The sequence below is a fragment of the Alternaria rosae genome, assembly GCF_020736505.1.
Source record: "Alternaria rosae strain MPI-PUGE-AT-0040 chromosome Unknown BKA58scaffold_10, whole genome shotgun sequence".
Classification (NCBI taxonomy): Eukaryota; Fungi; Ascomycota; class Dothideomycetes; order Pleosporales; family Pleosporaceae; genus Alternaria; species Alternaria rosae.
Genome location: NW_025763579.1, coordinates 1,295,674 through 1,319,598, shown reverse-complemented (window position 1 = coordinate 1,319,598; position 23,925 = coordinate 1,295,674). Strand labels below are relative to the sequence as shown.

The 23,925-nt window shown below is 52.7% G+C and overlaps 7 protein-coding genes across 7 annotated transcripts; 2 read left to right on the top strand and 5 right to left on the bottom strand.

Annotated features, from left to right (window-relative positions):
• Positions 1 to 3,551: 3,551 nt before the first annotated feature.
• BKA58DRAFT_46461 (uncharacterized protein) lies at positions 3,552 to 5,205 on the bottom strand. Its single transcript, XM_046174922.1, has 3 exons — positions 4,964 to 5,205; positions 4,367 to 4,916; positions 3,552 to 4,319 (listed from the first exon to the last, which is right to left on the bottom strand). The coding sequence occupies exons 1-3, from the start codon at positions 5,030 to 5,032 to the stop codon at positions 3,610 to 3,612; spliced, it is 1,329 nt and encodes a 442-aa protein (XP_046021526.1). The 5' UTR covers positions 5,033 to 5,205; the 3' UTR covers positions 3,552 to 3,609.
• A 3,239-nt stretch (positions 5,206 to 8,444) lies between these two features.
• On the top strand, positions 8,445 to 9,416 carry BKA58DRAFT_414430 (uncharacterized protein; the record flags this gene model as incomplete). The annotated part of the gene is made up of 4 exons (XM_046172487.1): positions 8,445 to 8,595; positions 8,692 to 8,720; positions 8,819 to 8,962; positions 9,006 to 9,416. The coding sequence occupies 4 exons, from the start codon at positions 8,445 to 8,447 to the stop codon at positions 9,414 to 9,416; spliced, it is 735 nt and encodes a 244-aa protein (XP_046021525.1).
• A 1,736-nt stretch (positions 9,417 to 11,152) lies between these two features.
• Positions 11,153 to 12,073, bottom strand: BKA58DRAFT_443861 (uncharacterized protein; the record flags this gene model as incomplete). Its single annotated transcript, XM_046174015.1, has 2 exons — positions 11,153 to 11,337; positions 11,386 to 12,073. The coding sequence occupies 2 exons, from the start codon at positions 12,071 to 12,073 to the stop codon at positions 11,153 to 11,155; spliced, it is 873 nt and encodes a 290-aa protein (XP_046021524.1).
• A 255-nt stretch (positions 12,074 to 12,328) lies between these two features.
• BKA58DRAFT_46336 (uncharacterized protein) lies at positions 12,329 to 15,301 on the bottom strand. The gene is made up of 6 exons (XM_046174873.1): positions 15,160 to 15,301; positions 14,789 to 15,097; positions 14,117 to 14,454; positions 13,397 to 14,058; positions 13,179 to 13,347; positions 12,329 to 13,124 (listed from the first exon to the last, which is right to left on the bottom strand). Exons 1-6 carry the CDS (start codon positions 15,175 to 15,177, stop codon positions 12,584 to 12,586), a joined length of 2,037 nt encoding a protein of 678 aa, XP_046021523.1. The 5' UTR covers positions 15,178 to 15,301; the 3' UTR covers positions 12,329 to 12,583.
• A 561-nt stretch (positions 15,302 to 15,862) lies between these two features.
• Positions 15,863 to 20,546, top strand: BKA58DRAFT_324012 (ABC-2 type transporter-domain-containing protein; the record flags this gene model as incomplete). Its single annotated transcript, XM_046167939.1, has 7 exons — positions 15,863 to 16,344; positions 16,394 to 16,661; positions 16,712 to 16,981; positions 17,033 to 18,565; positions 18,615 to 18,942; positions 18,993 to 19,699; positions 19,755 to 20,546. 7 exons carry the CDS (start codon positions 15,863 to 15,865, stop codon positions 20,544 to 20,546), a joined length of 4,380 nt encoding a protein of 1,459 aa, XP_046021522.1.
• Positions 20,547 to 20,786: 240 nt separating this feature from the next.
• On the bottom strand, positions 20,787 to 22,402 carry BKA58DRAFT_46243 (uncharacterized protein). The gene has a single exon (XM_046174847.1). It carries the CDS (start codon positions 22,141 to 22,143, stop codon positions 21,028 to 21,030), a length of 1,116 nt encoding a protein of 371 aa, XP_046021521.1. The 5' UTR covers positions 22,144 to 22,402; the 3' UTR covers positions 20,787 to 21,027.
• Positions 22,403 to 22,742: 340 nt separating this feature from the next.
• Positions 22,743 to 23,656, bottom strand: BKA58DRAFT_392794 (uncharacterized protein). The gene has a single exon (XM_046171033.1). The coding sequence runs from the start codon at positions 23,287 to 23,289 to the stop codon at positions 23,071 to 23,073; it is 219 nt and encodes a 72-aa protein (XP_046021520.1). The 5' UTR covers positions 23,290 to 23,656; the 3' UTR covers positions 22,743 to 23,070.
• Between the last annotated feature and the right edge of the window lie 269 nt (positions 23,657 to 23,925).

The window sequence follows — 23,925 nt, the reverse complement described above, 5'->3', positions numbered from 1 at the left end:
AAACAGACTTCACCTTCACTTTAGCACTGCGCAGCGATTCACCCACGCCTCATCACTTCGCCGCGACGTGGGCCTCGTTGTCTGCAAGACAACAAGGCTGAGTATACTGATATTCCCACGCCATATCCGATATGCTCCTCTGCTTCATGCATTCCAAGACCACGCGTCATTCCGGTCAGTGAATGGCCCAATGGTGTGGCTGTGTGGCACGCGCGCGTAGTACAAAGCCAGGATGCGTAAGGCAACAGTCCCAGGCTGATCCCATTCCAGACACAATTTCCAAGAGGCCTCCCTCAATGTTTATCTGTTGCATGACCCATCATCCTTCTCTTGTTGGCGACCTCTGCATGAAAGACACATGCCCGCGCAAGGCTAACACACGCATTGCCGCGAAGCTGGGCTGCCCAAGACACGCCTGCTGGGTCTCATTGACATTGTCATGAAGGTGATCCGTACAGTGATGATGGAACGTCGAGATCCGAGACCAAAATGATGAATGCTAGCATGCGAAGAGCAAAATGTTGATGTGTCGTCGAAAGTAACCTCGGATCGAGCCCCCCAAATGTCATCAGCCTAGAGTCCGCGCTAACCGATCACGCACATCACGATCGATTCCCACCTTATACAAGTAAGGACCAACCTCCGCAAACAGGTGTGCTGCAGTCTACATCGTCACAAAACGGAACGCTAATAGAATCATAAAGTAACGTAGACTTCCGAGTGTTTTTTTGTAGTTCTTTGTAAAAAGCGGGAGTTCAGTTCTTCCCGCAAATCAGTGACACAACCTTGGAAATATCCATCTCTTACTACAGAGCAAGAAGATCTTCTCGTCAGTGTCCTTATCATATTCGATGCCCCGCTAGTACTGAAAACGATGCTCCAGAATCAGAGCGGCTTGTTCACCTCATCAGTCATGCAAGCCCCCAGTTGCTATACACGTTAGTCTTCGTCCTTCAACCCTCGCCTCTCGACCGACCCCAACTCTTAAACCTGCTCTGTTACTCGCCACCACCAAATCCACTGCTTTTTTGCTTCATGTCGCACACCGTAGCCGTCATCTTTCCAGATTCGCGGAAAAACTTCTCTCATACACAATATACGTATACCTGCAAAGCTGATGCGCCCGCCTCCGCTCTCAAGACGCACAAGAACGCACTCGGTAAGAAGAACGGACGATCACGTCTAGAAGGAAGTCGGCAGGATCTGCGTTCTCTGATCGACAGGTCGAAAACAGGGCAGCTGCAGCCAGTCTAGGAGTGCCAGCCAAGATCAAGGAATAAAGACCCGGTGTACGGTACGCTATACCGATCAAATCCCAAAACTCATCTGCAGAGACAAGACATCGATTGGCGTACACAGATCCTGCACCAGGGCATCCGAAACCGATGCATGTACGACAATGATGGGCCACAGGTCACTGTCCATCACACCTGTCAAGACCAGTACCTGAGACCTTGTCCCCTGGATACCTCGCCTAGATGGACAGCGCATCACGGACGGGGCGCCCCGCCTGTCTTAGCCTCTTACATCTTGTAATACACGTTCATCCATGTCTACAACGTCAGGGTAATACGCGAGTTTACAGCGCAAAAGTAAAAAATCAACTCAAAAGGTCGTTGTCGTGGATGATGACGAGACTTCTTCTTTCGTAAATCAGGTTATCAGGCAGCCAGCGGGTAGGATGGCGCGACCAGACTCAACGCCCATGACCCCGCTCTCGCTAACCGCCAACAGCGACCTATCGATTGCGCGAGAACGTGGGCAAGCCACCCCGCCGTAACTCCTGCAAGCCACACGGCTCGACGTTTGCTAATTTAGGTATATGGGTTCCTTACTTAGTTGTCTAGCGCGCGGCGATGGATATGTTGTTAGGCAATGACATGGGGACGTGGTATGCAAGGCGTAGAGTCTTGACCGGTGAGGTGAGTGAGTTACTTGATGTATGTTGAGCAAGGGAAGGGCGGTTCTAGAAAATGAAAGCGGAAGCCGAGGTCTTGGAAATATGTTCGTATCCACTTCACGCAATCGATGAAGACATGTTACTTGGCTGAACATGTGAACGTGTCGGGTCAGAAACACACCAGCATGACATTTCCAATTTCTAGCTTGCATCGCCCGTGTCATGGTAACAATTCTCCAGAAATTCCCCAATCTCCGCATCCCGCTCAGTCCCCTCATTTTCCCTTCCCTCATCAATGAGCTGAGAACCGGGCCGAAGGCAAGAACGCACGTTCGAAAAAAAGAAGATGGGTTAGAAAATTGGGAAATGTACCAAGACCGACTAGAGCAGGACGCCACTCAACAAGGCACCTAGGCGAGAAAAGAAGGAAGGAGGAAAACAGGGACACGGGTCGGGGCACGGCAGACGGTAAGTAAGTAGGAGCCGATTTTGCCGCTCCAGGAACCTGGTTTCCTCTGTTGTAGCGATGAATTGCGAGATCGTATCTCGACGCCCTCATTTGACATCAGAAGGTAGAGAGCGAAACCTGTAAAAGTCGTTCTCCATCTTCGTTCCGAACCACGCGTCTTTCTCGTGTTGTGAGACGTGATGCTTTCCTATCCCAGTTCACATCCTCCAGTCGACCCCATCAAATCAAAATAAGCGAAAACAAGTAAACATGCGTTCACACAAACTGGCCTATGTTCACCGCACAGTAGGAGCAGGTATTCAACAACAAAGGCTAACCTAACCGGCTGCCTAAGTTCCCGCGGCTTCACAACCCGCGCATCCAGTAGCCTCATGTACACGCAGCCCAGGCTGTCACTACCGAGACACCTTCCAGCCCTACACATGCATACACGTACACATACCTTCATTCATGTAAGTAAGACTTGGTTTTCTTCTTCTCTGCCTGCTGCAGAGTCTGTTTTGCCCCATCTCTTTCTGCCCAATCACATCGCTGTGACGTCGAGCGTGGCTTACTTGCCTAGTTTCTTGATGTCAGCGCACATTGTTCAGCTGAGTGGCTTGCCGCTTTGCTGACGCGACTGACGGACGGCAACTGTGGACTTGGCTTCTTACCGTGTCTCGTTAATCCAAGCCACGGGCGCTCAGGGGGTAAGAACTTTAATCCTTCGTCCTGTGCTGGGCATTATAGCCGTAGTCTGTTGTAAGTAGAGTGGTGAAGCGAGTCACTCCCGTCACATCAACCTCAGCGCCGCAAAGACCATGTCAAATACGGGAACGAATGGAAAATACAGAGAAAAAGTTCGTGATTCTACTATATGCTATGCAATGAGCCCGTGATCCCTGGTACTCATGCTACGTGTCGATCGTTAGGTGTGCCCATTTTGTGTCTATAACGCCCCAATTATGATGATGGTTTACTACACGCCGCTCGCATTCCTGGTATGCCAATCAACCCGTTGCGGCGGAGAGAGTGTATTAAGGAAAAAACAACAGTGGGTGGGCCTGTCCATGCTCCAAACCGTACATGCAAAGTACCCAGTGCCAGAATGCTGTACAGAAGAAGCCCGAGATGTTGCCAGATGATACAAAATTAAACGCTGTAAAAACATCAATGCAGTCGGTGCCCGCACGTGATTGTGGTAGGACGTGAACGCGGAAGGTGGAAGCCGGAGTGAAATTATCATTATCGTAATGAAGAATTAGACTTGTTCGGTAAAGGCTGATTTTCGCGAATCGCCGGATGTCCTCCTCTTCTTCTGGAGCTTCTTTGATGTTCTCCGCTCAGCAAGCTCGACCTCCTCAGGGGTGGGTGGCTGGAAGGTGCCTGGCTTCAGAACCTGGAAGCCAGAGTTGACGGAGCGCAGGACGTGGTCATCGCGGTCCTGGTTCTGCTCCGTGTTGACTTCATACGGCACCTGATCGTAGCTGTATTGGTGGTGGGGGCCACGGGGTTCGTAGGTGTCGGGGTAGTAGGGAGCATTGGGCGCGTAAGACTCGGTCAGGGGAACCGCTTGCCTTGCCTGGTTCGCTGCGTTGCCATCGTGACTCGGTCCGGCAGATACGTCTTCAGAATGGTCGGCGACAGTGGCTAGTGGAGGAGAGGGTGACTTCTGAGGCATGAAATAATTAACACCATTGACCGAGGACACTTGGTTGTCCGCCACGCTGGCCCACTCTCCGCTATTACCTGGCTTGCGCACTCGAGGAGTGAGCTGTCCAGTCTCGGCGACGTGGGAAAGACGATGGCTGCGGAGGAGTTCGAGGTCGGTCTTGGGGTCAATGGGTTGGTTGGGTCTGAAGTATGCGGACTCGTAGGTGCGGACGTCCTGGCCCACTGCCATGTAGTTGGACTCATCACTGGTGCGGCGGCTTGAGTTGCTTGCAGACTGTCCTTGTTGACCTAGGGGGGCTGGGTCTGTTAGCATAGCTCATCCTGTTGCGCATGCTGATACTCACGAGAAGTAGCGCCAGAGTTGCGGGTAGCGTAGGGAGATTCCAGGGCGTTGAGGGCGCTGTTGCGAGAGACGTGGTGGTTGCAGTTGCTGCAGCGGGGACCCTCATGGTTGTGGGCACGGGCAGGCGAAGATGAACGGGAGTCCTGGGTTGAGATGGGCTCAGCGGAGACGGCGCGGTCGAAAGAGCTGGGGCCGCGCGAACTGTTGCGGCTGGAACCTTGGGCGACTGGCCGGGGCAGGGAGAGTTGCGACTGCGAGGCGTACGGAGGGGCTTCGCTGATGATGGAAGCACGGCTACTGCCAACGGGGGTGTTGGTACGCGAGATCCAGACACCGTCGACCTCAATACCGCTCTGGATAGCGCGGATGCCAAATGGAATCTCATCCTTGGTCTCTTCGTTCACTTGGGTTACGGGCTGCGCCTCAAGCATTTCTGGAGTGGCTGCCCGTTTGCCTTTGTCGACTTTGCTGTACTTGCGGACCTTGTTCTTGTCGTACCACAGCTTGAGCAGGCCCAGGAAGATGGTGAGTACGATTCCGCAAGCCAGTACCTGTGCAGCGTTAGCAGGTGGGGTCAGCGGTTGGTTGAAGTCCTTACGAAAGTCATCTTCTGCCATAGGGCCCAGCTTTGGAAGAACTCATTGCCGTCGGATGATCCGAAGCCCATGTTTGCGGTGGAGTAGGAGTGATGTCGAGATCAAGGTAAGAATAGCAGGTGGGGCGGAGATGAGATGCAGGCAGGCACACTTGGAGGTGACACCTGTCTGGGAGGAAGGTGCAGACGGGTAGGGCAGTAGCGAATGGGGGATTCCTGATTAGATTGGTATCGATAGGAGATGGATCCGGACAAAGAGGTGAGCGAGCGAGCGACAGGAGTCTAAGGCGCGAAATTGGGGTACGACGCGGGGGGGTTTAAGACCGGACCCTTGGACTGATGGCGTGGTAAAAGCGAGTGTAAAACGTCGAGGAAGACGAGTGGGTGTCACTAGTGAATCAGACCTGTCATTGACGCAGATGGGTACGGGGAGCGAGTCGGGGGCGGAAGGCACAGGGAGCGAGAGACGGGTTGGGAAAGGATTTATTATATTGCGTGCAGCGGCTGGACTGGAGATCAGGTCGACTCTCGGACCCGCTCGAGAAACAACGGCACACGGTGGTGAAAAGTTGGCTGGGTTGTCTAGGGCAGGCGCTACCCTGTTCGAGCGCTAAGCTGGGCAGGGGCGCTTGCAGGGGTCTAGTGACACGGTGCGGGATCAAGTCTTGAAATAGCAAAGACTAGCAAGCGACGATGTGGTACGTTGACTGTTTGAGTGATCGGCCACGGTATGTGGAGCTATACGAAGCAGAGTCACAGCCCTAAGCTCTCGGGCGCCAGGAGGATCGCAAGCCCATCGCGAGCCGTGACGCCGCATGTGTTTGAGGCCCCGGGTGAGTGTGACATGAGGATGGGGTCTATATCGACGTAAGAATATCGCCATAAACATCGACGTTGATGCGCGGAAGTCAGCCGCTGGGAACCACGATGAATCCGAGCCATGCTGGTAAGCTAAAAGGGAAGGCAGGCCCCAGGGGTATGCGCGCTTGTGGATGGCTAGCGAGAATGACGAATTACCCTCTATGGACAGGCTCCGCGTGTTTCGAGACATCAGCTCAATAACTCTTCGTATTATTCCTCAGGTTGATTGATCGACCGTTCTGAGTCGGGTCGGATGCGATAGTCTTTGCCATTCGCACGCTTCTGAAACACGAGACTGCCGTCACAACTGTACAGCACGATGGCTTTCACACAGCAGCATCGTCTTCAGCCACTACACACCTCGTTAAGTGGGTGTCCAATTTTGGGGCGGGCGGGCTGACGGCTTTGGCATGCCGTTCGTTGGTTGAGACGGTCTTCCCACTCTCTTGCCCAAGGCCCTCCGCCATTCGTCGCTACTTGGCACTCTTCAAGGTTCATCTTCCGTATCGATCCACCAGATGGGTTTTCGCTTCTCCACCATGATGGTATGCTCACAGACCTTGATGGGAGCGGAGCACGTCCTTGCTTTCTTCGAGGGCACGGCGCACCGCATCTACTCTGGTGTAACGGTCACTCGCAGCACACCGCTCCCGGCCGGTCCCAAATTCTTTTCTCCAGCGCACGTTTTGGGGTCATCTCGTCGCTCGCCACCATGTCGGGACTGTATCGATTGCCTAGGCGAGCGCGGAATCTACTACCACTCGCCAGTGCGCACTGATCACACACGATCGTTAGTCATACTAACTATTCTTTTCAGTACCTTCAAAAAGCATCATCTCTACACAATTACCCAACGAAAGCCCTTGCCATGGCGAACGTGTTGGCCGTACTCAATGTTGGCCCCACGGTTGGCCCAATTTTTTTTTCCCGCGGCGTTCAGCCACAAGTACCTCAGAAGCCACTTCTCGTTCTAGAAAATTGGATTATGACGAGACGATGATGTTGATTCCGTCTTGGTGCCTCAGCCAAGGCAAAGGATGCACAAGGTGATTTAGTGCTGCAAAGTAAGCCGCGAAATTATTGACTCAACCCTAGTGCTCGTATCCGAGCATCCTTTCGTACCCATGCCATCGCATGATCCGAAAACTTCAAATAATGCGCCGGCGCTTGCCAGATTCTGGGCAGAATAATCGCGCTCGTATAAGATTAGGAGATCCTCACCACACCAGCGCAAGTCAAGGAGCTTTGTGCTGCACCTAGTCCGCAGTGGTGATCAAGGTGAGGGGAAGCTGCAGTCATGATTGGCATCTGCTCCATGCACTTCGACAAGCGTCGGTGGGGATGTTTGCTGCATGCGTGTTTGCTTTGCAGCAGTCCAGACGCAGCCTTGCACTGAGCCTTCCACTGACCAACATGCAGCTACTAATATTTGCCTGTGTATGGCGCGCTTCTGCTGAACAAAAGGCAAAAATGCAACTACATTCCTACACTTCACCAGGGACAGTTGACCTGACTACCGCTACGCTGATCTTCCGACCCAGTGTCGAGGATACGGCATCTTCGAGTGGTTCATGTAAGGTGTATTTCTTCTTCCCATGCGGCTACCGTTAGACAGGTGTCCGCAGTATCCGTAGCCAGGGCAAACAGCATCGCAAAACACTACAAAGTGTTGTCGGGGAGACTCACAGTAGACCAAACCCTACTTACCGCAGTAAGTCCGTCTCGAGAGTTCGCAGCTACCATTCCATCACATGGATCGCCTGCAGTGTCTACACTCAAAATATCTCACGTAACTTCACTGGGATCTCGAACGTTGCCGACCTTGTTTACATGGGCACAGCCTCATGTTCCGCACAGAGATACCCCGGTCACAGATCGAGTAAAGAGGGGGCTCGTCCGACAACGGTGGAGTGCTGCATGTGCGAACTTCGGATTGTGGGGCAGACACTGATGGCTGAGGCACCGAAACGTCTGTCGTCAACCGCGAACCGCGTTTCATCACAGCGCCAACTCGGTGAAGGGAACCCCGAAGATCTTCCAATGTTTCGGATATGAGGCGCATCCTTCCCGTCGCAGCCTGATTTAGATGAGTTGCCTCATCACCGCAGCGTACGAAGACTAGCGCAAGGTGCCGTAGCGAATGTACTTGCCAGCGCAAAGGTAAGGATACCGCCGGTGAGCAGTTCTCTAGTCGCGACAACGCAGGTCAGCCTGTGTGAGGTGCAAACAAGCTGTTTTGAGGCGCGGCTGTGGTGAGCTGAGGGTGTTCTCTGGTACCTGACTTTCGTCATGTTTATGCAGGGGGATCTGCACCCCAAAACATTCCTAGTTCAACAACTGATGAAATCTCTACAGACAGCAGTCAATCAAGTCTGCGCGTCTGCGACATGACGTCTTTGGTTTTGCGCCATCCTCTCACACGAGGACATTGAATCGGGTCTTGTTAGGTGCCGAGGCGATGCCACATTAGGGCGATTGGTTCCTGCCCGATTGGCGCCTCGCAGAAGTCATGATCTCAGCCGCGACCTACCATTCCTCTTCGCCTTTTCAATCTACACCAGTCCACTGAAACTCCCCACTCTGTTCTCGTACCGCCTTGTTTGATCCCTAGCGCCCTATCACCATGCCTATCCGCAATCCCTTCCGTCGCGCGGGTGTGCCTGAGGCCGTTGATGAGGCCCAGCGGAGCGCGCCGGAGAACGGTTTCAAGAGCACAGCTGTCTCGGGCGCCGCACCCGTGCAGGTTAAGGACCCTGTCGAATACAAATTGAGTGGTGAGATTCCCTGCGAATGCGCCTGGGGCTCAAACATGAGCATGTTCCTGGGGCGGCATCACTGCACCGGCTGAATGGGCGCTTACCATGTGATAGAAATAAACGACAGCGGCGTGTACCTACCGGTAAGCCATGTCGACCCTGTGTGATGGTGGATGCAGGATGCTCAGACGGCGACACGCGCGCATGGCATAGCGTGGGACATTCATTGACATTGCGACAGCCCAGTCCTCAACAAGAGAAGCCCACCTTCTGGCACTCCAAGTCCAATGTCTCGACCACATCTTCAAATCACCGCAGTCTGCTCGCCGAGAACGAGCCGTTCAGTATCTCGCGCGAGAGCTTCGACTCGTACAGGCGGTCATTTGTATGTTATGCGACCAGTGGCAAGACCCCGCTAATCAGTACAGGACATTTCCGCGCGCTCCCCAATCCAAGACAATGTCCATGAGACGTACCCCCGCCAGTCGCTCGATGCGCGCCGCTCCGTAGATACCAGACGTTCGCTCGACGTTCGCCGTTCACGCGCGACCCCTCGCTCATCGATGCAACAGCCCCGCCATAGCGAGAGCCACGAACAAGTTCCCGAGGAGGGGTTCGAGGAGGTGGGCCTGAACGACGAGCCGAAGCCGCAACCAAAGAAGCGCAGTATCTTCTCGCGCTTCGGCGACAACAGCAACAACAACGAGAAGACAGAAGAGCGACCCAGCTCGAGCCACCACTTCTCCCTCACAGGCCGGAAGCGGGCTGAAAGCGGGGCAGGCTCGGAGCTCAAGCCTATGCCAAAGCCGATGGCTGAGGTCCCCGCGGAGACGCGGTGATATACGTAGAAGATGAATAATGAATTGCGGGAAATCCAACACCGAAGAGCTATGGTAATGCTCCGGGAAAGGACGTTGGATACCGCATTACGGCGTTAAGGACTTGGATGTTTTTTACTATCATACTATGCATTATGATGAACCACATTGAAATGAGGATGCTCGCTATTATTACGAGACGGAGATTGTTGTGGCATACATATCTGTAGATCCCGTATACGAACACGTAGATAACTAATCACGAACGCTATCGCTCATGATGTTCAAGATCAAATTTCAATTCCTCGTGTTCCAAACTTTCTCAATCACAATGATGTTCGTTTCCTTGCTAGGGCTAGTTCTTAGCTGAGCCACGTGTGTCCCTGCGTGGCTTCGGAGTCCTAATCTGCCGCGATCCGATCCATCCGTCTTGATGAGGTGATGTCATAAGCGGAGTCAAGGTCTGACTCGTAGGAGCTGTGGCTGATGCGCCTGCGGCCGTTGAGGCTGACTCACAGAGTGGAAAGTCGTTGTTTTGTTGAGGGTTACTGGTGCGAAACGCGTGTTCAAATCGAGATCGCAGTTTGGGGCCTTGCTGGTCGAGGCAGCGCCGTTGAGAGCTTGGAGGCTTGGTGTAGCACTGGGTTGACTTGGCGGGGCGGCTGGCTTGGAATGGTCAGGTGATTCGGAGGCCTAAGGGATGGGTTTATGGTCGGATGGGTGTGATGGTAGGTGTACGTAGGAGATGAGGCGGGAAGTAGCTCTTGGTTGATCTCGGAGGCTGGCTTTGGGTTCTAACTAGATGTGAAGAAGAGTGATATGGATTCAGGTACCAGCAGGCACGTGATGGCACCAGCGTGGGCTGCCCCTCATCGGCCTGCAACGAGTTTCTCTATACTATACCCCATAACTACAGGTCTTTATATCCGCGTCGAGGGGGCACGCTGCGACAAGAGGATCGAACATGAGAACGAAGGTAGCCAGCTTATGACAGAGGACATGCAAGGCTACCTATGGAAAAGTGATGCATGGATAACGAAACAAGACGTGCGTTCAGGAATGAGATTGCTTGGGTAAGGAGAAGACATTGTTTGCGCTGGTAGCATCAGCAGCAGCAACCTTGGAAGAGACGGACTAGTATCAGTGAGGGCTCTTTTGGACTTGTCACCTCATCGCTGGCCGTTTGCTGTCCGTGCGCCGTTAGCGCTGTCCGATATATACAATTGTTTGGCCGCCGCTTCTTTGCTCTGCACCGCGAACATTTCGTCTCTGACACATATCCAGATGTGAAAGTCGGCGCTTTGCTCGTAGGTCACGTTTACTTGTAAACACCCTGTCGCTCTTAATTGTAGCGCCTCAGTACTGTGCTCTACGCTGTAGCACGTCTGGGCTTACAATCCCTTTGGACGCGTCTATCTGCCTAGATTCCTCCTTAGACGGTTGCACGGTTTCGTTAGTCCTTGTGGCTTGACTCCGTTTTTTTCATCTCTCCATGTCCCAACAACATGCTTCTGCTCTTTCTGGAGCCCCAGTCCCTAGGTACCATCTGTCGACCGACAATCTGGTCTTGACATGCATGAAGCCGGGGAGGCTATCAAATATCACGCAGGTATCGCAGTACATTCGGTTTTGCTTTCTTGCAGATAGCGAAGCCTATCTCGCGGCGAAGTGATGAGGTTAAGCAGCTCCGTCGTTTTGTCCTACGCTCGAGCATGTGGCGACCGCAAATTCAATCGTCGTACAGAAAGACCTCGCCATTACTTCGCTACAGCAGAACTATACGGCCATCCCCCACATCCTATCGTCATCATCGAACTATCCTTGATCTCATCCGCGCGCGCTTCCAACTCCTCGGCGTCCCAGTTCGCCCACACCATCTTTCCGTTCAGAAACTTGGTCTTTGGTTGCGACAGCCAGACCAGAAAGTTTGCGCTGAGCTCCGCTGCGAAGCACTTAGTATACAGTCTTAGCGTTTCTCACAATCACTTACCAGAGTCCATTGGCAAATGTGATGGATCCGCACCTGAGCCTCGGAAGATGCCTGTATCCACCATTCCAGGGTGCACAGCACACGCGAAAAGATCTGGGTTCTCCGCAGCAAGAAACTCGACGATCTTCGTTTGCGCGACTTTCGAGGTGAGGTAGCCAGATAGTCCAGGTGTATACGCTGGCGGAAGAGCTGCTGCTCCTGCTGCAAGCGTGTACAACGCAGCACCAGCCTTTGCACTCGGAATGAAAGCCTGTGAAGCGATAACAATAGCCTTCACATTGGTCTCATAGTCCGCCCACCAATCCTGCAGCGAACTCTTGACTATCGTAGACGGCGAAGAGATGTGCGCCGCGGCAAGGACGAGGACATCCCACGCGCCGACCTGTTTAGCTACATCATGCATCGCGGTCTCGTCTGTCGATGAAACGGAAAAAACCACACATTCTGCTTTGCTGCCTGCGAGTAGCTTCTCGCTCTCTCGAAGAGTCGACTCGGTACGTCCGATTAGTATCAGTCGTGCTGCACCTGCTTTCGCAAAGGCCAGAGCTGTCGCGCGACCAATACCGCTGCCGGCTCCAGTGATGATTACTGTCTTTCCTGCTTGGCTGAGATTGGCATTTGATGGGTCGATGGCGGCATACGACTCATTGTGCCAGGTGGATGTGGGTGAGGGGAATGGAGGCTGCATTGTTACTGGGGAATGGATTGAACGCGATATGAAGATGAAGGAGGTTGGCTCAAATATGGCCGTGGGGCTTTATGTGAGCAAGCCAGCAGCGCTGCGGGTCGGCGCAGGATTCTGACATGATCCTTGACGATCAAATTAGGGAATTCGTATACGGTTGAGGTGTACTTCGTACAAGCTGACTGGTAGATGTACCCAATGTTGTTTGGTACAGAAAGACAGCGGAGCGGCAAACAAGCGCTAGGACAGAAATAGATGAAGTGCTGACATGGGGTAGGGTGCGGCTGAGCTGGTCTACTGAGTATTTCGCGTTGTACCTTCACATGCCGAGAGGTTACCGATGTAGGTTTTCATCTAGTGAAGTGAGCTCAAGATCCCCATTGCGTAAGCAATCCGTACATCTCTACCGTACAACACTTATGATACAGATTTATGAACAATTGTATATACACCCAAATGTCCCCAAAGTGTCTCATCGCTCCTTCAAGGCCTAGTGTCATTGATACCTCGCCCTCATGTGTTTGGAGTGTGGTATGGAAAGCCCGCGGGATCTGTTTCTGGCATCTGGCTCATGGCGCCGTCCGCACCACCACCAAGATCCCACCAGTCAGTCTGCCAATTCCGCGTGACAAAGTCATTTTCCAGCGCCCTGAAGAAGCCGAGAGACTGGAAGTCGCCATCCACATTCGCGGTATAGTCCGGCATTGATGAAAAGGCCGACATATCAATGTCTGGAAGTTCGCTGGCCATCAGGTTCTGAATTGTATCGAGGCTTGTTGGTGGCATGTTCATCCCTTGAGCAACGCTGTCGCTAGAGTCTACAGTCGCTGGACCTTTGCGTCTCTCGTCTTGCAGAATTCGCGAGACCCTGTTGAGTGCGTTGATCGTCTTGGCAAACGGCACCAAGTCCTGGCGTTCTGTGCAACTCTGTGCCATGGCGACGCCAATTGTCTCGAGAGCTTGTATATCGCTTTCGCAATCATCTGGATTGGTACACGCCACAATATGTTCATAGAGTGTGAACACGACGCAGAAAGGGTAGAGCGTTATGAAGCTGGAATCAGGTCAGCAGAAGCTTCGATACATCGAGGATACAATCGCTACTGACTGATTTGTAATGCTCTTGAACTTGGCGTTGAGGTTGATGTCCGCATAAAAGTCAAGGATAATGCTCAGAACTCTTCGTGCGGCTCTGAGGGTGATGTCCTTAGGTCCAAGTCTGGTTTGGTGCTGTTGCACCAACCTCTGGATACCGATGATAGTCGCATATATGTTCACTGGATTCGAGGTTAGCTTAATAAGAACTCATCACTGGGACTCACTTACTGATATGATCTGCAAGAAGACAGCGGATATCATCTGTAGTCTCTTTGCCGTTCATCATTTCCTCTAATCTCCATTCTTTAATGAGGTCCTCCATTTGCGAGCAAGCCTCGTCGGCTTTCTGGACACAGCTGTTGCGATCGTGCGGCGGGTGATTGTCAATGTAACTGATCGCCTCCACAGTCAACAGTGTGTATCGTACCCATGCGACACTGATGGTGACATGGAGCGCCGAAGGATGCATGTTATCAGGACGGAAGAGCAGGGGTGGGCGGACTTTATTTGGTGACCATCGCAAAACAGTGGGCTTCCCATAGAACAATCGGAAAAATGTGTCGATGGACACAACATACCAGTAGGTGTAGCGACCAATATCTCTCTCGGCTTCTTCTTCGAAAGACTTTGCCGGAACTGTGTCTAGGCGATCTATGCCGATCGACTTGATGTGCTGGCATGACTTGCAGTGGAACTTCCATGCCAGTTGGTAGTCGTGCGCAGTCATCGCCGTCCATGCCGAGAGGGCTGCAATATGTACGTCCATATTTGTGTCACTCGGAGATTCAAGCCAAGCGGGTACGCTCTCCAGCATTTTCATGTATGCCTTCGTCGTAAGATCTCCTCCCGGACCGTCAGTCAGCTGCAGTCCGTAGAACAGAGCATTGTAACTTAAGATCACTTAAGTCAGCATGTGTCACACAGCCCCGATAGGTATTGGTTGCTTACTACATAACGCGGACCACAGGATCGATGTTGACGTAAGGAGACTTGATGATGTCGGGAAGCGCGTAGAGAAGATCTGTATCGATTATGGAACGAGCAAACGCGTCTGGTGCAAGCATTGAGCTCATGACGGAGATAAAGCCGTCAATACATGTCCGCGCTTCTGCTGAAGATAGATTGAGATCCACATTATGCGTCTCAGTGCGCACCCTCAGCTTTCCAAGGTCTTCGAGCGCCTCATTGAGGGACAGCATTGCGTTATCGATGCTCGGTGTCGGTGTCGCGACTGGGGTAGCTTTATGTTGAAAGCTGCGTCTTGTGTCTGTCGCAAGCCGGTAAATCTATTACGGTCAGTCAAAGCAAGAGTCGAGAGGACTTCCGAAGACGCTCGTGTATGCTGAGTCGTGTCTTGATGGCTTCTGGTATAAACGGATGCATCTTTGGAGCTGTATCGCCCAAACCAAATACATGTCCCTATATGTGCCTCAGATGCTTCGTGACATAGTAAAAAAGTAGATAGCGTATGTCTGCAGGGTACGTTCTGGCGTTGCGTACACATCTCAACGCGGATGCAGGACGTTGAGGATGTGCAAGGCTGTGAATACCTTCGGGGAGGTCGAGATATCAAGACGAAACTCCGCAAACACGAGCGTCTCCGGTTATGGCTTTTATTACCCATGAATCCTGGCCATCAGCCACAGTCAATGATGCCTCGGGGGATGGCACGGGTGTGCTCTTTCGGATGCTATCGCGCCTGGGTACAACTTCGGATACTGATGACGAACGATCGTCACCAGCGTCGCTAATCTGCTTCTCGAGTTGTTCTAGTCGCTGGCTGAGATGCTGCACGACAGCCTTTTGGTGGGCATGGCGCGGCCGTTGTCTTCGCTCTACATAATGGCATTCTTCCTTGGCGGCAATACATTGATGGCATATCGGCTCTGCTTTGTCGCATTTGATCTTTTTTCGTTTACAACGAAGACACTTCAGTAATAGCTTAGCAGACCGTTTGTGTTCGTGAATGTAGGTCTAGGACAGGTACCTACGGCAAGCTTCATCGTCATCTTAAAAGCGTTCGGTAAAAGCACGCCAAGGTCCGGAAAAAGAAGGTCGCGCGCGACAGCGGAGAATTCGGCGAGCGGATTGCCGGGGTTTTGCGCGTAGGAAATAGACAATGGGATACTTCGTAGAAGGTGGAGATGGAGGCTTGGTGCTGCACGGAGCCCGAGGGTTTCCACGGACTTTCGGATATTACCGAAAGTCCGCACCCTACACGTTTCAGGAACCAACAGCAGCCCTGGACGCAAACACTCACTTCGACTCATTCGCGCCAAGATTACCGAAGACACCTGCCTGCAATCATGGCACCTGGGCATGGACTTCCGGGATTTTCGGGGCAGGCGCATACATCATCCACAGTCGTAAAGGCATGGATCGCAAAAAAGCATCGTGTGATATAAGGTAAATCTACCAGGGCTACGGGCTCTTTCGAACATCACCATCTCAGATCTCCCCCTGCTCACACTTAGCGAGCGCTAATCGATCTGTTCACGGACTCCCAACCGTACGTATCCTCCTGCATACACCCCAGTTGAGGCTATTGGACTAATGTTGTTCGTGACCACTAGGATACTGGCATATCTGGATTGACACATCCATTAAGCTATCCTGGTCGCAGTTTCCCCGAAGTTGGACCCTGCCTCTTTGACCAGCATGTCAGCAGCATTAGGTTTCAAAGAAGCGCAAGCGATGAACGAGGAAGCACGCGTTGATCGCGTAGAGTTGAAGTCAGACGCTAGCTCTAGTCTCACAGGAGTCGACGACGAGACCAAAGTTCGACAGGAAGCACAGCGTGATCGAGACATACAAGAGCTTGTGCGCAAGTTTACAACACAGTCCGAACAGCAACATTTTGGCTCGCCCTTTGCCGAAGATGCGCATGGAGGACTTGACCCCAGGAGCGACCAATTTCGTGCGAAGGATTGGGCCCGCTCGTTCTATAACCTGCGTTATAGTAGCGAGGAAACGATTCCTCGCGTAGCCGGCGTTGCTTTCAGTGGCCTCAATGTCTGGGGTAGAGGTTCACCGACCGATTTTCAGTCGACAGTGGGTAATACCATATTGAAACTTCCTTCGCTGTTCGGCAGAGGCACGCAGAAGATTGAGATCTTGCGAGACCTTGATGGGTTGCTCCTTCCTGGAGAGCAACTATGTGTCTTGGGACCACCTGGGTATGCTTGACTGTATATTTATCCGGCAACACGAACTAACAGTCAGTAGATCGGGATGTTCTACACTCTTGAAGACTATCGCAGGCGAAACTCATGGCTTCCAAGTCAGCCCTGACTCGTATCTCAACTACCAAGGAGTACCAGCAAAGGACATGAACACTGTGTTCCGTGGAGAAGCTATCTACACCGCAGAGGTTGATGCGCATTTCCCTCAGCTGAGCGTTGGCGACACGCTTTACTTCGCGGCTCTGGCTCGAGCGCCTCGCACTATTCCTGGCGGCATCAGTCGCCGGCGCTATGCCGAGCATCTTCGTGATGTAGGTACTCTAATTCGGGCTCGACCGATATGACTGCTGACTCTTGATAGGTTATAATGGCCATGTATGGAATCTCGCACACTTCCAATACACGTGTCGGCAACGACTTTGTGCGAGGAGTCAGCGGCGGCGAGCGCAAGAGGGTAACGATCGCTGAAGCATCTCTCAGTTTTGCACCGCTTCAACTATGGGACAACTCGACCCGTGGACTTGATTCTGCTAATGCGGTGGAGTTCTGCAAGACACTCCGAACCCAGTGCGACGTCTTTGGGGCAGCATGTGTCATCGCTATTTATCAAGCTCCACAAGCCGCGTATGAGGTAAACTATCGCATAATTATATGCACAAAGAGCAATGCTAATTCCCCACAGGTTTTCGATAAAGTTACTGTACTTTACGAAGGCCGACAGATCTACTTCGGACCATCGAACGAAGCACGCGCATATTTCGAATGCCTTGGCTTCGAATGCCCTGCCTCCCAGACCACGCCCGACTTCCTTACCTCGATGACGTCGGCCTCTGAGCGCCGTATCAAGAAAGGCTTCGAAGGCAAAACACCGCGTACCTCCGACGACTTCGCTCGATGCTGGAAAGAAAGCGCTGACCGTCAACGGCTATTGCAAGCGATAGAAGAATACAACAACACATATCCCCTCAAAGGCGAGCAACACGAACGATTTGCGCTTTCGAGAACCCTGGAGAAATCGAAGAAGCAGCGACACAAGTCGCCCTACACCCTTTCCTACTGGAGGCAAATTCGTCTTTGCATGTGGAGAGACGTGCAGAGGCTGAAGAACGATCCGAGTGTGCCTCTGACGATGCTTGTTGTCAACTTCTTCGAGGCGCTCATCATAGCGAGCATCTTCTACAACCTACCCCAGTCCACAGCGTCGTTCTTCAAGCGCGGTGGAGTCTTGTTCATGGTGGTTCTGCTCAATGCCTTCGGGTCGATGCTCGAAATCATGAATCTCTACTCCAAACGCACGATTGTTGAGAAGCACAACCGATATGCCCTTTATCATCCATCGGCGGAGGCACTATCGTCCATGATTGTGGATCTGCCATACAAGATCACCAACAGTCTCGTTGTAAATACAACACTGTACTTCATGTCCAACCTACGTCGAGAACCCGGCCCATACTTTTACTTCTTGCTCGTTGGGTTCACTACCGGCCTCTCCATGAGCATGTTCTTTCGCCTCTTTGCGTCAATGACAAAAACTCTCTCGCAAGCACTTGCACCGAGCTCTCTCATCCTGATAATGCTCGTACTCTATACTGGATTTGCTATCCCAATCCAGTATATGCAGGATTGGGCGGGTTGGTTCCGATGGATCAATCCAGTTGCTTATGGCTTCGAGAACGTCATGGTCAACGAGTTCCATGGCCGTACGTTCGCTTGTTCGTCTTTCGTACCCTCTGGCCCATCCTACGAGAACGTCGCCCCCGAGCAGCGAGCATGTGCTGTTCAAGGCTCTCAACCAGGTCTGGATTATGTCAACGGTACTGCGTATGTCGAGACTGCCTTTCAGTATCAGTATAGCGAGCGATGGTCCAACTATGGCATCATCATTGCTATCACTGTTATTCTTTTCCTCGCACATCTGGTGATGACCGAGTTGGTTGCTTCCGAGCGGTCCAAGGGTGAGGTTCTTGTCTTCCGTCGATCCAAGATGAAGAGCTCGGCCATGAAGCAAAGTGTCGATGAGGAAAATGGTGGGGCAACCGCTCATGAGGGTGAGAAGATCAGTCACAGCACTGAGTCGGAACCTGGAGTGCAGAAGCAGGTGTCCATCTTCCATTGGGAGAAGGTTACCTATGAAGTCCAAATCAAGGGAGAAACCCGCAAAATCCTCGATGGTGTGGATGGATATATCAGACCCGGTACACTGACTGCTCTCATGGTATGATATCTGATCTACAAAGTCGAGATCAAAGTTAACGAATCTTCAGGGTGTGTCAGGCGCAGGCAAAACCACATTGCTCGATGTGCTCGCAAGTCGAACGACCATGGGTATCATTGGTGGCGACATGCTTGTCGATGGCCGCCAGCGAGACGACAGCTTCCAACGACAGACTGGCTACTGTATGCAACAAGACATCCACTTGGACACGTCTACTGTACGAGAAGCGCTGGAGTTCTCGGCATTGCTCAGGCAGCCGCCCGAGTATGGACGGCAAGAGCGACTAGACTATGTCGACCACGTAATTCGTCTTTTGGATATGGAACAGTACGCTGATGCTGTGGTTGGAATCCCAGGATCTGGACTCAATGTTGAGCGTGAGTAGTCTGATATCGCAGCTTCTATGGGCTTCGCTAATACCCTCCAGAACGGAAGCGCCTCACAATCGGCGTTGAGCTCGCCGCTCGCCCGAAACTCCTGCTCTTTCTCGATGAGCCTACATCCGGTCTCGACAGTCAGACTTCATGGTCCATCTGTGACCTGATGGAGAAACTGACCCGTGACGGGCAAGCCATCTTGTGTACCGTCCATCAGCCTTCGTCTCTTCTCTTCCAGCGCTTCAACCGACTCCTTCTACTGGCCAAGGGTGGCAGAACTGTCTACTTCGGTGAGATCGGTCGCGGCTCCGAAACTCTGCTCGACTACTTCACCCGCAATGGCGCATCAGCATGCCCTCCTGGTACCAACCCCGCCGAGTACATGCTCGCCGCGATTGGTGCGGCGCCAGGTGCAAAGACCGAGATCGACTGGCCGACGGTTTGGAAGAATAGCAAAGAGTACATGCATCTCCAGACCGAACTAGCCGATCTCAGGGAACTTGCCAATCGACCTTCTGCTGTCATGGACTCAGCCAACGCCAGCCATCAGGTCTTCGCTGCCTCTTTCATGGATCAGCTCCGCGCCGTAGCCATGCGGTGTGCCCAGCAGTATTGGCGAACGCCTTCGTATATCTACTCGAAGGCCATTCTGACGATTGGCTGCTCGCTGTTAATCGGCTTCTCTTTCTTTGGAAGCGAAAACACGATGATGGGACTCCAGAACCAGATGTTTGGTGTCTTCATCTTTCTCTTCGTCGTAAGTTCCATAGTCCTAGCAGGAGACAATGAATAGACACTAACAATCGTTCCAGGTCATCCAACTAATCTACCAAATCATGCCAATGTGGATCTCACAAAGAACACTTTATGAAGCCCGAGAGCGACAGTCAAAGACCTACGCCTGGCAAGCCTTCGTTCTCTCCAACATCTTCATCGAGCTAGCTTGGAATGCCTTCATGGCCATCTTCTGCTTCCTCGTATGGTACTACCCAGCCGGCTTATACCGCAACGCAGAAGCCAAAAACACAGTTAACATCCGCGGTTTCCACGCCCTGCTCATCGTCGTCGCTGTCTTCATCTTCGCAAGCACACTTGCACATCTCCTCATCGCTGGCTCGCCGAACGAAGAAATTGCGGGTGCACTCGCTACATTAGTTACCATCATGCTATACGCATTCTGCGGCATTCTGGCTGGCCCCAACGATTTACCCGGTTTCTGGATCTTCATGTACCGCGTCAATCCTTTTACCTACCTGGTATCGAGCTTCATGTCGACAACGCTGGGTCAAGCGGCCGCCTACTGCGCAGACTCTGAGTTCCAAACTTTCTTCCCGCCCCAGGGTCAGACGTGTGGCGAGTACATGTCTGAGTATATTGACATGGCTGGTGGCTATCTGAGAGATGCGCAGGCGACGGAGCAATGCAACTTTTGCCAGATGGACTCTACCAACCAGTTTCTCACGCGTATTCATGCGGATTGGGATACGCGCTGGAGGGATTTCGGGCTACTTTGGGTTTATGTTGGGTTTAATGTGGCGGGGGCTATCTTCCTTTACTGGCTATGTCGCGTACCAAGGACGAAGAAGGGGAAGAAAACCGCTTAGGCGATCTGGCGCGGTGTGTGTTCGCAGCACTTTTTGTATCATAGGAAATTGACTGTGCGACACAGTCAATGATTTCTTCTTTCTCTCCGACCTCTTGCCGGAGAAGGTATTTTCGTTATCTAACAGCCAAGAAAGCTGGTGATGTCACCACAACATAGATATCTTGTAATTCAAGCGTTAGATCTTAGTAATTAGTTATCCACTACAAATTCTCAACTGATCGCTCTCTTACGATATACTGTTGATATTTTGAACGTACCGAGGTACCTGCCATTGCATGCGATATGCCCATAGCGTATCGTCTTGCGAGCTACGCATACACCATCTACCCAGCAATCTTCCCTAGCCATCCCCAACACACCGCAAAAGGTACCGAACCCCGTTAACGCCAAGGCTAAACTTCAATATCTATCCCTAAAACCGCTCTGACCAGCAGCAATGCAACAAATCACCCCCAGAAGACATTGTATCACGACCCTGCTCATTCAAACGCACTCAAATCCAATGGCACACTGCTGCCCCGTCCAGCGCGATATCTCTTTGGTCCGCCGGTGAATTCTCTTGGTCGTGGAAATTGGCCTTCGTCCTGGAATCTCCATCTCAAATCGTGGATGGGCCTGATTCTGCCCTTTTCCCTTGCTCCGCCATGGGAGCTGGTCGGGCTCTTGATGCTTGACCCGCCGTTTGACAAGGTGTACGAACTTGAATCCATCATTGATCGCAGTGGTGTCTGGGAGGCGGGTCGGCTAAGCGGGGGTTGGCTGGGTGGTGGAGAAGGCGCGGGTGCGCTCGGTGGCGCTGGAGGGGGAGCAGCAGGCGATGTGCGGCTGAAGGCGTTGCGCGCGGCTGTTTCTGCAAGCGATGGTGCGTGCCCGTTTGAGGGTGGGGGCGGTGGTGGAGGCATGGGAGGTGCTGAATTGTATTTATACGGGTCATATTCGTCGTCATCATCGTCTTGCGCGCTCGTTGGAGGAGGAACGGAGGGTGGCGGCGGCGGCGGTGGAGGGGTCGCTCGTGGTGCGGGTGAAGGCGGTAGTGGCGGAGGAGCAGGTGGTGCTCCAGTTGGTCGGGGAGATGTCGAGCTCGGGGGTAGTGGTGGAGGAGCAGGTGGTGCGGAGCCTGGAAGAGGTGGTGCCCGAACAGGTGGCGCGGCGAGACCTGATGGCTTTCGAGAGGAGGGCGGTGGCATAGGAGGTTTCTTCCCAATCGGTGGAGGCGGCTTGGGCTTCCCGCTTATACTTGAGGCTACCGAGTTGGGCCTTGAGTCCTGACCTCGGAGCGCATTCATCCCTGGTCGCATACCTGGAATCGGAGGCCCAGGAGGTGCCGAAGGAGGAGGTCCAGGTGGTTTGGGTGCTGCTGCTCGAGGGACTGAAGCTCGATTCGATTCGGGATCGGAGAGATAAGGCGCCTGGTCCTCTGCGCCTGTCTTGACACCGCCTGCTTTTCTGAGCTTCGGCATACCCCCAGCGAATATTCCTGCTAATTGTGGTGCCGAAGCCGGTACACTCCCTCCATCTCCATTGTCGCTGTTGGCTCTTGCTCGGTTTGCCCCTCCAGGGACGGCCGGAGCTCCAGGAATCTTGGGCGCGCCCATGGGTGCTGCTGCAGGTCCGTCGCTGACTTTGCCGACTATAGGAGAGGATCGATCGTTGATTTGTGTCACTTTCTTCAGTCGTGCGCCCTTTGTAATGTCGCCCAAGAGTGCTCCCTGTGACGCGTTAGCATGGGTTCCACGTAGTGCCAATCTCCGTGTGAATGTGACGAACTCTGCCTGCACCCGGCGCTGGTGCCTTCATCCCTCCCATTGGCGGCGGAGCCGGTGGCATGCCTCTTCCCTTCCCAGGCATGGGAGGCGGTGGTGCTGGGTTCGGTATCAGTACGTCTCACATGCAGTACAGACAGGAGCATTGACGTACGAGGAGGCGGCGGCGGCATGATGGCGGTTTGTGTCGCACTTCAATCTGGTGTTTTCACGCTTTTCTGTTGTTATGTAGGAGAGGGTGCGCAGACTTTGCTGCCTGATCGCGTGCGTTGGGCGTGCGAAGAGTGGAGTGTCATACGGGAGCGATGGTTCGAGCATTCCAAGGTTCCTTACGTCAGCTGTGGCTGTGGGCACTGTGGCGTCCCATGTGGCGTCCCATGTTGCGGGGTAGTGAACCAACAGACCGAGCTGCTTCGACTATCACGTCTACGCTTCCCTATAGGTGATGAGTAAGCATAGCTACTGTACGGAAGTTCTATCTGCCTGCACTCCAACTTCAACCTCGCCACTATCCCGATGTCTAGGTGTCCTGAGTCTCGTGCAGTGTCCGACCCAAGATTGGGCAGCAACTTCACCCAAATCCCTTCCGCAAGACTACGATACGCTGTCATCTCAGGGTTTATAAATGTACCTTCAAGCCTTTGAAGCTGTTTTCAGTATCCGTTTCTTCGTGTCCTAGGCAGCGTCGCATCATATCTCCTCATCAAAGAGGAAGGAGCGTTCCGTCTCTCACATTCATCTCAACGCGAACTTCGCAATTCACAGTACCAAATCATGACACAACACCCGCTTGATACAAGCTGTCACGCTTTGTAGTAGTATTTCGAGAAGACTATTAAGGATCGACAACAAGCCTTCTTCCTTAATTGCTCTTCTCGCTTCAACAATAGAATTAACGCGCGCACAGCCTGGCTCACAGCTCGTGAACAAGCGATTAAGTAAGAGACACAGGTACAACAGTGCAACATATACATACATCAAAATTCCAAATTCACTTGCACAGGCAGGGACAAGATCTTCTATAAATCAGCCAACACCATGCGAAACAGCCCTGGAGCATTCGTACGCAACGCCGCATCAAGTCCGCGTGGAAGCAAAAGAGTAACAATCCGCTGAGATCCACACTCTGCCAAACCTGCCCAACACGGTAATTCGACGCCATAACCCACTAGCGGCGTGTCCGGATCCGAACATGAATGTTCTATCGACACTACAAAGGCGACTACATTCAATAGCTTCGAGAAGATGATTATAATGAGGCGAGAAGATTTACCGCTGGAGTTGGTAGTACGAGTGGCGTAGTAGATGGGTTGAAGGGTGGAAGTTGTGGTGTTGGAGAGTCGGGGTAAGGTTTCCGGTGGAAAGAGTAACAGTCCGCCGTCATCAACGGTGTGGCAAAGTTACCGGATGCGGTATATTAAAATCGTACGGCGCAACCCGCACCCCCCCTTAGAGCAGCACATCAATCAATCCACTTCATCCCAAATTTTAGAATTGCAATGATCAAGTAAGCGAATCTGCTGAGCGACTTATTTTTCGCACTTGTCTTTTGCGAGGAGATGCGAAGCGCAGCTACTACGTCTACGGCGCAAGAGCTACTGCTCATCCGCAATC

Excerpts from the sequence above, each read along its gene's own strand:
- BKA58DRAFT_46461 (XM_046174922.1), bottom strand. The coding sequence starts at position 5,032 with ATGGGCTTCGGATCATCCGACGGCAATGAGTTCTTCCAAAGCTGGGCC. Across the intron at positions 4,917-4,963 it reads TATGGCAGAAGATGACTTTC|GTACTGGCTTGCGGAATCGT; the intron begins GTAAGGACTTCA and ends AACGCTGCACAG. Across the intron at positions 4,320-4,366 it reads CAACTCTGGCGCTACTTCTC|CCCCCCTAGGTCAACAAGGA; the intron begins GTGAGTATCAGC and ends TAACAGACCCAG.
- BKA58DRAFT_46336 (XM_046174873.1), bottom strand. Across the intron at positions 14,455-14,788 it reads CTGATGGCCAGGATTCATGG|ATTTACCGGCTTGCGACAGA; the intron begins GTAATAAAAGCC and ends TGACCGTAATAG. Across the intron at positions 14,059-14,116 it reads CCTGTGGTCCGCGTTATGTA|TTACAATGCTCTGTTCTACG; the intron begins GTAAGCAACCAA and ends AGTGATCTTAAG.
- BKA58DRAFT_46243 (XM_046174847.1), bottom strand. The coding sequence starts at position 22,143 with ATGGGCGCGCCCAAGATTCCTGGAGCTCCGGCCGTCCCTGGAGGGGCA.
- BKA58DRAFT_392794 (XM_046171033.1), bottom strand. The coding sequence starts at position 23,289 with ATGTATGTATATGTTGCACTGTTGTACCTGTGTCTCTTACTTAATCGC.